This window comes from Trachypithecus francoisi, unplaced genomic scaffold (genome assembly GCF_009764315.1).
Source record: "Trachypithecus francoisi isolate TF-2019V2 unplaced genomic scaffold, Tfra_2.0 Lachesis_group19, whole genome shotgun sequence".
Classification (NCBI taxonomy): domain Eukaryota; kingdom Metazoa; phylum Chordata; class Mammalia; order Primates; family Cercopithecidae; genus Trachypithecus; species Trachypithecus francoisi.
In genome coordinates, this window is record NW_022681464.1 from 8,648,923 (window position 1) to 8,662,730 (window position 13,808).

The 13,808-nt window shown below is 44.2% G+C and overlaps 1 protein-coding gene across 3 annotated transcripts in view; it reads right to left on the reverse strand.

The window, feature by feature from the left end:
* Nucleotides 1-13,808, reverse strand: part of KATNAL2 (katanin catalytic subunit A1 like 2) — a 120,571-nt gene that overhangs the window by 84,784 nt on the left and 21,979 nt on the right. For 2 of the 3 annotated variants that reach the window (XM_033177826.1, XM_033177825.1), the window contains exon 2: nt 11,241-12,047. The exons of the other annotated variant lie outside the window; for it this stretch is intronic. In XM_033177826.1, the coding sequence (XP_033033717.1) occupies nt 11,241-11,291 (51 nt within the window). In that variant the 5' untranslated portion in view covers nt 11,292-12,047. The remainder of the gene's footprint in view (nt 1-11,240; nt 12,048-13,808) is intronic. 3 annotated transcript variants of the gene reach the window in all.

The following is a 13,808-nucleotide window of genomic DNA, read 5'->3' on the forward strand; positions in this document are numbered from 1 at the left end:
TTAGTCACAGCTTTCTAAAGAGGCAGAACCAATTATACAAACATGCACACACACACACACACGCATGCACATGTGTGTATAAATATACGTGTGTATACATATTTTTACTAGATTTATTGTTTACTAGATTATTTTGTACTAGGTTATTACTTTTACTAGATTATTATTTACTAGATTTAATATAGGGAATTGATTATTATAAGGATTTATTATTATAATGCCCATGTGATTATAGAAGCTAACAAGTCCCAGGATCTGCAGTCAACAAGCTGGACACCCCGAAGAGCCAATGATATAGTTTCAGTCCAAGTCTGAAGGCCCCTGAACCAGGAGAGTAGGTGGTGTGGTTCTAATCTAAAAGCAGCCAGACTCAAGACTCAGGAAAAGCCAATATTTCAGTTAGAGTTCAAATGCAGAAAAACAAAAACAAAAACAAAAAAACACTGTCCCAGTTTAAAGACAGTCAGGAGGAAGGAATTCCCTCTTACATGTGGGAGGGTCAGCCTTTTATTCTACTCAGACCTTTGACTGATTGAATGAGGCCAATCCACATTAAAGAGGGCAATCTGGCCGGGTGTGGTGGCTCAAGCCTGTAATCCCAGTACTTTGGGAGGCTGAGGCAGGTGGATCACGAGGTCAGGAGATGGAGACCATCCTGGCCAACATGGTGAAACGCCGTCTCTACTAAAAATACAATAATTAGGTTGGGCGTGGTGGCTCATGCCGGTATTCTCAGCATATTGGGAGGCCGAGGTGGGCGGATTACCTGAGGTCGGGAGTTTGAGAACAGCCTGACCAATAAGGAGAAACCCTGTCTCTACTAAAAAGACAAAATTAGCCAGGCGTGATGGCACATGCCTGTAATTCCAGATACTTGGGAAGCTGAGGAAAGAGAATCGCTTGAATTCGGGAGACAGGTTTCAGTGAGCCGAGAATATGCCGTTGCACTCCAGCCTGGGCAACAAAAGCTAAAATCCGTCCCCCCCCGCCCAAAAAAAGAAGAGGGCTATCTGCTTTTCTCAATCTACTGATTCAAAAGTTAGTCTCCCCCAGAAACACCTTCACAGACAGTCAAGGATAATGTTGACCAAATGCCTGGGCACCCCGTCACGCAGTCAGGTTCCCACATAAAATTAACTGGCACAGCATTCCCACTCCAAAACTTCTGGATCAGAATATGAATTTTTTTTTTTTTTTTGAGACTGAGTTTCACTCTTTTTTCCCAGACTGAATGGCACGATCTCAGTTCACCGCAACCTCCACCTCCCAGATTCAAGCAATTCTCTTGTCTCAGCCTCCCAAGTAGCTGGGATTACAGGTGCATGCCACCATACCCAGCTAATTTTTGTATTTTTAGTAGAGATGGGGTTTCATCATATTGGTCAGGCTGGTCTGGAACTCCTGACCTCAGGTGATCTGCCCACCTCGGCCTCCCAAAGTGCTGGGATTACAGGCATAAGCCGCCATGCCTGGCCTCAGTAAATGAATTTTCAAAACCTCCCAGGTGTTTAATGTGCATACTGAAGACTGAGAAGCTCTGCAAAAGCATGATCAATTTGCTAGTCAGAAAAGAAACTTGCCAGAGTTCTTGCTCTTAAGGAGCCTACTGTCTACTGGGATGGGGGAAGAAAGCAACCAGTAAACATTCAAATATCATTTCCTGGGATAAGAATGGTGTGGTGGGCCGGGCGCGGTGGCTCAAGCCTGTAATCCTAGCACTTTGGGAGGCCGAGACGGGCGGATCACGAGGTCAGGAGATCGAGACCATCCTGACTAACACGGTGAAACCCCGTCTCTACTAAAAACTACAAAAAAAACTAGCCGGGCGAGGTGGCGGCGCCTGTAGTCCCACCTACTCGGGAGGCTGAGGCAGGAGAATGGCGTGAACCCGGGAGGCGGAGCTTGCAGTGAGCTGAGATCCGGCCACAGCACTCCAGCCTGGGTGACAGCGCGAGACTCCGTCTCAAAAAAAAAAAAAAAAAAAAAAAAGAATGGTGTGGTGATATCTACTCCATGAATCAAGAAGGGACGCTTTATTAAATTGGTAAAGGGGCTGATTAGAAAAGACAAATTTAGATCCTAAAGAACAAGAATTTAAGGGACAGAGAAAGAGCAGCTCATCAAGGAGACCAGAAAGAAATGTAGGAAACAAAGAGATGGTAGTATCATGAAAACCAAGAGAAGTTGGCCTTTCTAAAAATAATCAGTAGTGTTAGTGTCACTAATCCCGTTCAGGCATATCTCAAATCACCAGTACCACGTTTTACAGAAAGCAGGCAATAAATTGCGTTTATCATATGAGTTAATGAATAAATGCACATTTGCCTTACTGTTAATCAGGTGAAAACCAAGATATAAATTCAAAAGCGTCTAATATCCATTCTCATGCTCAGCCACCAGACCCTACAATATCGAAAGAAATAACCATATTGAAAACTAAATTTGAATATATAAACATGTTTAGCAAATGCCTAGCTTGAAATCAATTTAAAAAGTATTTTAGGTATGAATCATATGTTAGCAAATTTTTTAAATATTCACTTCTCTGAACCTACCCTCTGCAATAGCAACTAGTAGGATTCTTTGTACCCAGTAGGCACTCAATAAATATCTAAATAAAAAGTGTTCTTGAGACCACTTATCTCTGCTCCCTCCCAAAGCCGTATTAAAATTATGGTAAAGGAATAAAAATCTATGACCCAAACCAGGCAAGTGGGCTCACACCTGTAATCCCAGCACTGTGGAAGGCTGAAGTGGGAGGATTGTGTGAGGACAGGAGTTCAAAACTGGCCTGAGCAACGTAAGGAAACAGCTATCTCTATAAAAAAATTTTAAAATTAGCCGGGAATGGTGATGCATGCCCGTGGTCCCAGCTACTCCAGAGGCTGAAGCAGGAGGATCGATTGAGCCCAAGAGGTCAGGGCTGCAGTGAGCTTTGATGGCACCAACACATTCCAGCCTGGGCAAAAGGGTGAGACCCTGTTTCCAAACAAACACAGAAAGAAAAGAAAAGAAAAGAAAAGAGAAGAAAAGACCGAGCGAGCCCGGCATGGTAGCTCACGCCTGTAATCCCACCACTTTGGGAGGCCAAGGCAGGCAGATCACTTGAGGTCAGGAGCTCAAGACCAGCCTGACCAACATGGAGAAACCTCGTTTCTACTTAAAAAAAAAAAAAAAAATTAGCCGGGCGTGGAGGTGCATGCCTGTAATTTCAGCTACTCGGGAGGCTGAGGCAGGAGAATCACTTGAACTTGGGAGGCGGAGGTTGTGGTGAACTGAGATTGTGCCATTGCACCCTAGCCTGGGTAACAAGAGTGAAGCTCTGTCTCAAAAAAAGAAAGAAAGAAAGACAGAGAGAAAGAGAGAGAGAAGGAGAGAGAGAGAGAGAGAGAGAAAGAAAAGAAAAGAAAGAAAGAAAGAAAGAAGAAAGAAAGAGAGAGAGAGAGAAAGAAGAGAGAAAGAAAGAGGAAGGAGAGAGGGAGGAAGAAAGGGAGGGAGGGAGGGAGAGAAAGAAAAGAAAAAGAACGAATGAAAGAAAGAAGAAGAAGGAAGGAAGGAAGGGAGGGAGGAGGGAGGGAAAGAAAGAAAAAGAACAAAAGGAAGGAAGGAAGGAAGAAAAAAAATAAAGAAAGAAAGAAGAAAGAAAGAAGAGAGAGAGAGAAAGAAAGAGAGAGAGAGAGAGAAAGAAAGAAAGAAAGAAAAGAAAAAGAACAAAAGGAAGGAAGGAAGAAGGAAGGAAGAAGGAAGGAAGAAGGAAGGAAGGAAAGAAAGAAAAGAAAGAAAAGAGAAGAAAGAAAGAAGAAGGAAGGAAGAAGGAAGGAAGAAGGAAGGAAGGAGGGAGGGAGGGAGAGAAAGAAAGAAGAAGGAAGGAAGGAAGGAAAGAAAGAAAAAGAACGAATGAAAGAAAGAAGAAGGAAGGAAGGAAGGAAGGGAGGGAGGGAGGGAGGGAAAGAAAGAAAAAGAACAAAAGGAAGGAAGGAAGGAAGAAAAAAATAAAGAAAGAAAGAAGGAAGGAAGGAAGGAAAGAAAAGAAGAAGAAGAAGAAGAAGGAAGGAAGGAAGGAAGGAAGGAAGGAAGGAAGGAAATTGACACATGGGAAGCAAATGGATAAACACCAGTTGACTTAAAGCAAGAAAGCCAAAAGCAAAGAAAACCAAAAATAAAGAAAACCAACACCTATAGGTAAAGAAGTCAATAAGAAGCAGAGGCCAGGCACAGTGGCTCATGCCTATAATCCCAGCACTTTGGGAGGCTAAGGCAGGTGGATCACTTGAGGTCAGGAGTTCAAGACCAGCCTGGCCAACATGGTGAAACCCTGTCTCTACCAAAAATAAAAATAAAATACAAAAATTAGCCGGGTGTGGTGGCATATGCCTGTAGTCCCAGCTACTCAGGAGGCTGAGGTGGGAGAATTGCTTGAACCCAGGAGGTGGAGGTTGCAGTGAGCTGAAATTGTGCCACTGTACTCCAGCCTGGGTGACAGTCAAGTCAGACTTCTTTTGTCTCAAAAGAAAACCAAAAAACAAAAGAAGAGGCCAGGCGCGGGGGCTAACGCCTGTAATCCCAGCACTTTGGGAGGCCAAGGTGGGCAGATCACGCGGTCAAGAAATCAAACCATCCTGGCCAACATGATGAAACCCTGTCTGTACTAAAAATAGAAAAATTTGCTTGGCATGGTGGCGCATGCCTGTAGTCCTAGCAACTCGGGAGACTGAGACAGGAGAATCGCTTGAACCCAGGAGGCAGAGGTTGCAGTGAGCCAAGATCATGCCACTGTACTCCCACCTGGAGACAGAGCAAAACTCCATCTCAGGAAAAAAAAAAAAAAAAAAAAAAGAAAGAAAGAAAAAGAAAAGAAGAAGGAAAAAGAGAAAACATATATCTATGGCAGAACCCTAGAAAGTTACAGAAATGAGGACACCAGGTTCCTCTGCAGTCATCAGGCACCTCCAAGGGCAGAAGTGAGGTATAAAGAACATGCTGAACAGAGTATTTCAGATTCCCTCCCCTTCTCTAATTAAGTTACAATTCTTCCCCTACCCAGGCAGAAGACTGGACTACCAGGACTACCAGGACTACCTGAAGAAAGGGATAATTCAGTGGAAGCCTATATACTGAAGAGAGAGGTGAAACCCCACCTTCCATTCCCTGCCTTCACCCCCATAAAGTCTTCCTCTGTTCCCTCCAACATTGCTGGCATCCAAACTTATTTTGCCCTTATTCCCTGAAGGAGAGCATAGAAATTGAAGGCCTCAGAAAAAAGACCTACACATAACTGACATTTGGCATCCCCCAATGAAAAGGGCCCTGGTACCTGATCATCCTAAAGAAAAACTGTCGTTATGAGACAAGTCTCCTCTAAAACACACAAATTCTAATTAACTTTTAGGTGTCTCATTCTTCTTTTTTTTTTTTTTTTTTTTTTTTTAGACAGGGTCTCCATGTGTTGCCTAGGTTGGAGTGCAGTGGTGTGATCACGGCTCACTGCAGCCTCAACCTGCTGGTCCCAAGTGATCTTCCCACTTTAGCCCTCTAGGTAGCTGGGACCACCAGCACTTGCCACCATGCCCAGTTCATTTTGCTTATTTTTTGTTGAGATGAGGTCTCACTATGTTGCCCAGGCTGGTCTCAAACTCCTGGACTTAAGCGACCCTCCCACCTCTGACACAGGGGTGGTGCCACCATGCCCAGCTAACTTTGTATTTTTAGTAGACACAGGGTTTCACCACGTTGCCCAGGCTGGTCTCGACCTCTGGCCTCAAGCACTCCATCTGCCTCGGCCTCCCAAAGTGTTGGCATTAGAGGTGTGAGCCACCATGCCCAGCCTAGGTGTCTCATTCTTAAAAATAAATGGACAACCATGTATCACTGACTTTTGAGGAAAATATCCCACATGAAAGACAAAACCACAAATTTAAAAATACAAAAAGGAACATAAGGGGAAACAGACAAAATGTTAGAAGAAAAAGAGGTCAGGCGCGGTGGCTCATGGCTGTAATCCCAGCACTTTGGAAAGCTGAGGCGGGTGCATCATGAGGTCAGGAGTTCAAGACCAGCCTGGCCAAGATGGTGAAATCCCGTCTCTACTAAAAATACAAAAAAATTAGCAGGGCGTGGTGGCACACGCCTGTAATCCCAGCTACTATGGAGGCTGAGGCAGAGAATTGCTTAAACCTGGAGGGCCGGAGGTTGCAGTGAGCCGAGATCACGCCACTGCACTCCAGCCTGGGCGACAGAGGGAGACTCTGTCTCAAAAAAAAAAAAAAAAAGAAGAAGAAGAAGAAGAAAGGAAGGAAGAAAGCAGGGAGGGAGGGAAGGAAACAAAGAGAAGGGAGGAAGGAAACAAAAGAAAGAAAAAGGGAAAGAAAGAAAAAGAAAGGCAGGCAGGAAGGAAGAAAAGGAAAATCTCAGAGAGACGAAAGAAACCATGACATCTTGCAAGAACAAGATACAGTGAAAAAGGAACATTCAGCCATTAATAAAAAACATACCTGGGATGGGGGCGGTGGCTCACGCCTGTAATCCCAACACCTCGGGAGGCCCGGGCAGGTGGATCATGAGGTTAAGAGTTCAAGATCAGCCTGATCAACATGGTTAAACCTCCATCTCTACTAAAAATACAAAAATTAGTCGGGCATGGTGGCATGTGCCTAGAGTCCCAGCTACTCGGGAGGCTGAGGCAGGAGAATCGCTGAAACCAGGAGGCAGAGGTTGCAGTGAGCCAAGATCGTGCCATTGCATTCCAGCCTGGGTGACAGAGTGAGACTTCATCTAACAAAAACAAAAAACAAAAAAACTATACCTGCAGGCTGAGTGCCATGGCTCATGCTTATAATCCCAGCACTTTAGAAGGCCAAGGTGGTGGATGGGGAAAGATCACTCGAGGCCAGGGGTTTGAAACCAGCCTGTGCAACATAGTGAGATCTGTCTCTACAAAAAATAAAAAGTTTAACCAGGTGAGGTGGTGCACACTTGTAGTCCCAGCAACTTGGGAGGCTGAGGTGGGAGGATCATTTATGCCCAAGAATTCAAGGCTGCAATGAGCTAAATCATGCCAATGCGCTCCAGCCTGGGAGAGACTGTCAGTTTCTAAAAAAGAAAGAAAGAAAGTAACTGGGGCCTGGGGTGGAGGCTCATGCCTGTAATCCCAGCACTTTGGGAGGCCGAGGCAGGCAGATCAACTGAGGTTGGGAGTTCAAGACCAGCCTGGCCAAAATGGAGAAACCCTATCTCTACTAAAAATACAAAATTAGCCAGGCGTGGTGGCGGGTGCCTGTAGTCCCAGCTACTCGGGAGGCTGAGGCAGGAGATTCACTTGAACCCAGGAGGCGGAGGTTGCAGTGAGCTGAGATCACACCATTGCACTCTAGCCTGGGCATCAAGAGCAAAGCTCCATCTCAAAAAAAAAGAGTATAAACATGTTATTTTGAAGAAGCTGCTAGAAGTCGAAGTAGTTGCTTCTGGGGAGCAGTAATTAATTAAGGGTCAGGTGAGGTGAAGCAGGAGACTCTTCTCAATTTTTGTTGAACTATTATAATTTTAAATGATGTGCTGCTATTACTTTGTTAAAAATTAAAATTGAAAATATATGTGTAAATAAATAATTTGAAACAATGAAAATAAACCAAATACAAAGAAAATATTCAGAAAATCTCAATACAGTAGATGATGTAGGTGATCAGAGTGTTTTGTGGACGTGCAGCCCTCTTTATATCTAACACACTGGATCACATTCCCTCCTCCAGCTTCTCCAGATCCCTACTCAGCACAGTTCCTTGCACATAGACCCCAAGAGATCAAACCATCAGTGTGCATACCTAAATATTGCTCTTAGCACCATCTAGGGACTAAAACAAAAAATAAGGCTTGGGTTCCTGTCTTGCTTTCAAGTTTCAAGAAGTTTATATTATCTATTACATGCAAGCAACACATAATAATATAATTAATCCAATTAAATACTAAATATATGGTATAGACTATATGGAGTTGTGAGACGTCAAATTAGGGAGAATGTGGCTGGAGCACTGAGAGGCAACACAGAAAATGGAGAGGAAGAGCATGGAGGCAGAGGTTGGGCTTTACTGCAGTGCTTTGTAGGTCTAGTCAAGATTAGGAGGGTTTATCACAAGTGTAATGGAAAGCCATTAAAAGGACCCCATTAAAAGAGTGGCACTATTTTAAGGAAATCACCCTGATCGTTGGATGAAGAATGGACTAGAGAGAGGCAAAAACCAATGGGAAATAGCTAAGACGCTATTAATGTGGTTCCAGTGAGAGAGTATGGAGGTTCAGATCAGGAGGTGGATGTGAAGATATGGATTATTAAAGATACATTATAGAAGTAGAATCAATAAAATTTGCTGATGTCTTCCTCTCGTAGAGGACAGAGGGGAGGGACTAGGAGAAAGAAAGAGCTAAGGATGACCCCCAGAATTCTGATTTCAGCAATCAGATGAATGGTAGTTTCATTGGGGTGGTTTCCCCAATGGAGAGACTGGGAAAGGTACAGGTTTTAGAGAGGACAGTAAAAAGTGAAGCATTAAGCCAGACACAATGGCTCATGCCTGTAATCCCAGCACTTTGGGAGGCCAAGGCAGGTGGATCACTTGAGCCCAGGAGTTTGAGACCAGCCCAGGCAACACGGTGAAACTCTCTACAAAAAATACAAAATTCAACCGAGTGTGGTGGTACATGTCTGTGGTTCCAGCGTCTTGGGAAGCTGAGGTGGGGGAATCACTTGAGCCCAGGAGACTGAGGTTGCAGTGAGCTGAGATCACACCACTGCATTCCAGCCTGGGTGACAGAATGAGACCCTGTTGAAGAAAAGAAGAAAAAGAAGGAGAAAAGGAAAAGGAGAAGGAGGAGAACAAGTAGTTGTTAAACAAGTTAAGATGCAAGGCATAGTGGCTCATGCCTATTAATTCCAGAACTTTGGGAGGCCGAAGTAGGAGGATCACTTGAGCCTAGGAGTTCAAGATCAACCTAGGCAACATGGCAAAAGCCATCTCTACTAAATATACAGAAAAATTAGCCGGGCATGGTGGTGCAAGCCTGTAGTTCCTGCTACTTGGAAGGCTGGGGCAGGAGGATCCCTTGAGCAGGTTGAGACTGCAGTGAGCCGTGATCGCACCACTGCACTCCAGCCTGAGTGAAAGAGTGAAACCCTGTCTCAAACAAACACACACACACACACACACACAAACACACACAGTGCAGACAATGCAGATACTTGCAACACCCCAGTGGATATGTCAAGTAATCAGTTGATCCATTGTCCTCTCCACATTTTATCTTCTGGGTCATGGGTCTGGGGCTTAACGAAGAAGTCCAGTCGAGGTAGTTTGGGGGAGTTTTTGGCATATAGATAGTATTGGAAGTTTGGCCGAGCACGGTGGCTCACGCTTGTAATCTCAGCACTTTGGGAGGCCAAGGCAGGTGGATCATCTGAGGTCAGGAATTCGAGACCTGCCTGACCAACATGGAGAAACTCCATTTCTACTGAAACAAACAAACAAACAAACAAACAACAACAACAACAAAATAGCTGGGTGTGGTAGCACATGCCTGTAATCCCAGCTGGGAGGCTGAGGCAGGAGAATCGCTTGAACCCGGGAGGCAGAGGTTGTGGTGAGCCGAGATCACACCATTGCACTCCAGCCTGGGCAACAAAAGCAAACTGTCAAAAAAAAAAGAAGAAGAAGGAAAGGGAGAAGAAGGGGAAGAACATGAAGAAGAGGAGTAGGAGGAGGAGGAGGAGGAGGAAGAAGTTGGCTGGGCATAGTGGCTCATGCCTGAAATCCTAGCACTTTGGGAGGCCAAGGGGGGCAGATTGCCTGAGCTCAAAATTTTGAGACCAACCTGGGCAACATGGTGAAACCCCGTCTCCACTAAAAATACAAAAAATTAGCCGGGCATGGTGGCGCGTACCTGTAGTCCCAGCTACTCGGGAAGCTGAAGCAGGAGAATCACTTGAACCCGGGAGGTGGAGGCTGCAGTGAGATGAGATCATGCTACTACACTCCAGCCTGGCAAGACTCTGTCTCCAAAAAGATAAATTTATAAAAGATAGTACTAGAAGTCTATGAAAATATATGAGAAAGTTTACGGCTGTGTTTTTCAAATGTGCAGTTGGTGCTTAAAGTGCAAGTTTCAAGAAACCATCCCAAGGGGTTTCTGATTCAGTGTCCTGGTGAGGCCCAAGAATCTGCTCTAATAAGGGGTAACCCAGAAGATTCTGAGGCAGATAGTTCATGCTCAGATTGAAATAGGCTTAAGTACAATCCGGAGGTAAGGAAGTAGCAACAACATGTGTAGCCAACCCTTTCTAGAAGGTGGAGAGAAATAAACAGAGGTTGGTAACTGTAGAGGGGTATGAAGCAAAACAGAGGGTTACCTTTTTGTGTATTATTAGTTTTTAAAAGGTAGGAGATACTAGAGCTCTGGTTCATAACCTTGGCTACACACAGTAATCACCTGTTGAGCTTTCTAAAAATACTGACGCATAGGGCTCATCCCAAGCCAGTAATTCTGAACCTCTGGGAATGAGATCCAGGTAGATGTATTTTTTAACTTTAATTTTATTTTTCCTTCCCTCCGCCCCCACATTGTTTTTATCTCCCCAGTGCCTGGCAGACAAGTGTGTCCTCAATTCATGTTCATCGCTGTGGAAAGAATTGCTGGCCAGTAGCAGATGATACAGACCACGGGAAACCACTTAATGTATTTTATAACTCATATAATCTTCGTGTGAAAAAGATTACAGTCCAATTCCTTGACTTTCAAATGGAGAAACTGAAGCCCAAGAAGGGAATTAAATGCCTAAGATCTCTCGCCTTAGTAATGGTAAATCAAGATCAGAAGCCAATATTCTAACCCACTCCCAGGTCAATGATTTACTGCCTTTCAACAATCTAATTTTGACCACTCCCCAAATCCATTCACCCAATCAAGATCCAGCGTCTAATAACACTCAATACCTCATTTCCTCAATCAGGAACCGACCCTGCCGTCCCTTTCATCCGACCCGTTATCACCCCCAAACCCGCCTGCGTCTCATTTATTTTTCCCCCGTTCACGGCTGCAAACCAGGGATTTAACCACAGGGACTAAGCGCCTCTCACTGCGTTTGAGCTGCTCTAGTAGCGGACTCTGTCGCCATAGCAACCGGAGACTCGGAATCGGCCTGCAGCAACAGGAGAGGTGTTCTTGATATAAGTATTTTTTATATATGCGTTCCTTACCGCTTCCCGCGCCTGATGCGTGAATTTGAGGGTCTGGTAGGAAAGCTCCATTAGACACCCGAGAGACGGGAGAAGAGGAGTCAGTTACTGGGCTGACCCGTGGATCTAAGGAACCTGAAGCTTAACCAGCCCGCCCCTTTCCGGATTGGCTAGAGCCTAGACACGCCCGCCAATCGCTGGCCACAGACGGATTCTTCAACATGCCAATCAGTGTTAGACCATGCATGTTTAATCCAGAGTGTTTGCGTGACTCTGGCCCAATGAAGAGATCGAGGAGGGAAGATTGGTAGAGCATGGGGCGGGCTTTGCAATTGTTTTGGTTTTCTTAATTCGTTTCTAAAATACAAGTTGACCCAGGGCTATATACCATAATATTTGTCCTTGATTTCAGCAGTTGTTCAGGCCTTTGCGACCCAATGCTTCCATACTCAAGACCATATTTTGACGTCCCGTCTTCTCCTCCCTGGATTATGGTAAAGGTTTGGAAATCCCTTCTGCTTTTCTTTGAAATTCTCTATGCATGGTCTACCTAGACTGGACGAATCTGCTGTGGACACTTTGGTTGTCAAGAGCCTTCTGGGATGCATACTGTGCATCATCAAACTTTCCCTTCTCCTCCAACTCCCTTCACATCAGACCTGTTCTCATTAGAGTTGAAAAACATGGACGTGTTTTCCTCTGCTCCATTTTCTTCATGCGTTAACCAGTCTGTTTCTTCAATGTCTTTCCCTTCTGTCTCTCTTGCTGTGAATCCTATTCCAAATCATTCCTTCATCATTATCTTCGGTCTTCTTCATCCATTTCTCTCTGCAGGATACAAAAATATTCAAGTCTCCTCAATCTACAAAAAAGATTCTCGTAAGTGTTGAACTGAATCACCTCTCTCCTATTCAGGGCAAGGTTTCTGAAAGGACTAGCTATCCGCTTCCTCATTTCCTCACCTTCCGTCCATTTCTCAACACATTCTGGTCCTGCTCCTTTAAAGCAGTTCTTGCCAGAGTCGTCAATAACTTCCTGATTGGGAAATCCGATTACAGATTATTTAATATTATTTATCTTATTCCAACATGGCACCATGTGAAATTGTTGACCACTTTCTAATTAATAATTATAACTGTAATTTATTAAACATCTACAGCACCAATGTACTATGTGATTTACTTGGCTATCTAATATAATCCTAACACAACATGGAGAAGTTATTAATGCCCCAATTTACAGTTATGCAAACAGGCTCAAAAAGCCAAATTATTAATAAGTAGCTCTAGGTAGAGTTAGGATGCAAATCTGCTTCCTGACTGAAGCCAGTGCTCTTTTCACTATGCCTTGCTTCTACCCTTCCTGTCTAGGCTCACCTCTAATTCCCACCTGGATACAGGCAACCCCACTCTAACACAAGCGAACTGCTTACAATGCTTGTGAATGACTGATGAGTAGTTCTTTGGCTTGAAGGACCACTCTCATCCCTGCTGCATAAGAAAAAGTCTGTATTGGCTGGGCGCAGTGGCTCACGCCTGTAATCCCAGCACTTTGGGAGGCCTAGGCGGGCAGATCATGAGGTCAGGAAATCGAGACCATCCTGGTTAACAGGGTGAAACCCCGTCTCTGCTAAAAAATACACACACACACACAAAATTAGCCGGGGCGTGGTGGCGGGCACCTGTAGTACCAGCTACTCGGGAGGCTGAGGCAGGAGAATGGCGTGAATCCGGGAGGCAGAGCTTGCAGTGAGCCAAGATCTCGCCATTGCACTGCAGCCTGCGCGACAGAGCAAGACTGTCTCAAAAAAAAAAAAAGAAAAGGAAAGAAAAAGAAAAATGTATTGCCTGCTAAGACAGTTCAAAAATCACCTTCTTGGATAATTCAATGGCATTTTCTCCTAACAATCAACTATACTTATCTTAGGTGAAGCTTAGGCAGAGAACAAATTAGTTCCTGATTCCACAACATACTTTCATATTGCACTTATCGCATTGTTTTTGGACATATGGCTTTCAAAAAGTTAAAAATGTGATTCTTTGATATGAATGAACACCTGTGAATGATTTTGCCTAACTCATTAATGAGGGAGCCAATAAGATGGTAAAGCTGGTTCAAAGAATATTATAAGGAACTGAATATTTACAGACATTTTTAGAAAACAATGTTAGTATAGTATCCCTTAGCATCTACTGGAAACTGGTTCTACGGTTCCCACTGATACCAAAATTGGGGATGCTTATGTTCCTTATATGAAATGTCATACTACTTGCATATAAGTACGCACATCTTCCTGTATACTTTATGTATTTATTTATTTTTTATTTTTTATTTTTTTGAGACAGAGTCTTGCTCTGTCACCCAGGCTGGAGTGTAGTGGCACAATCTTGGTTCACTGCAACCTCTGCCTCCTGGGTTCAAGCAATTCTCCTGCGTCTGTCTCCTGAGTAGCTGGGGTTACAGGCACATGCCACCAGGCCCAGCTAATTTCCATATACTTTATTTTTTATTTTTATTTATTTATTTATTTTGAGACAAAGTCTCACTCTGTTGCTCAGCCTGGAGTGCAGTGACGTGATCTCAGCTCAC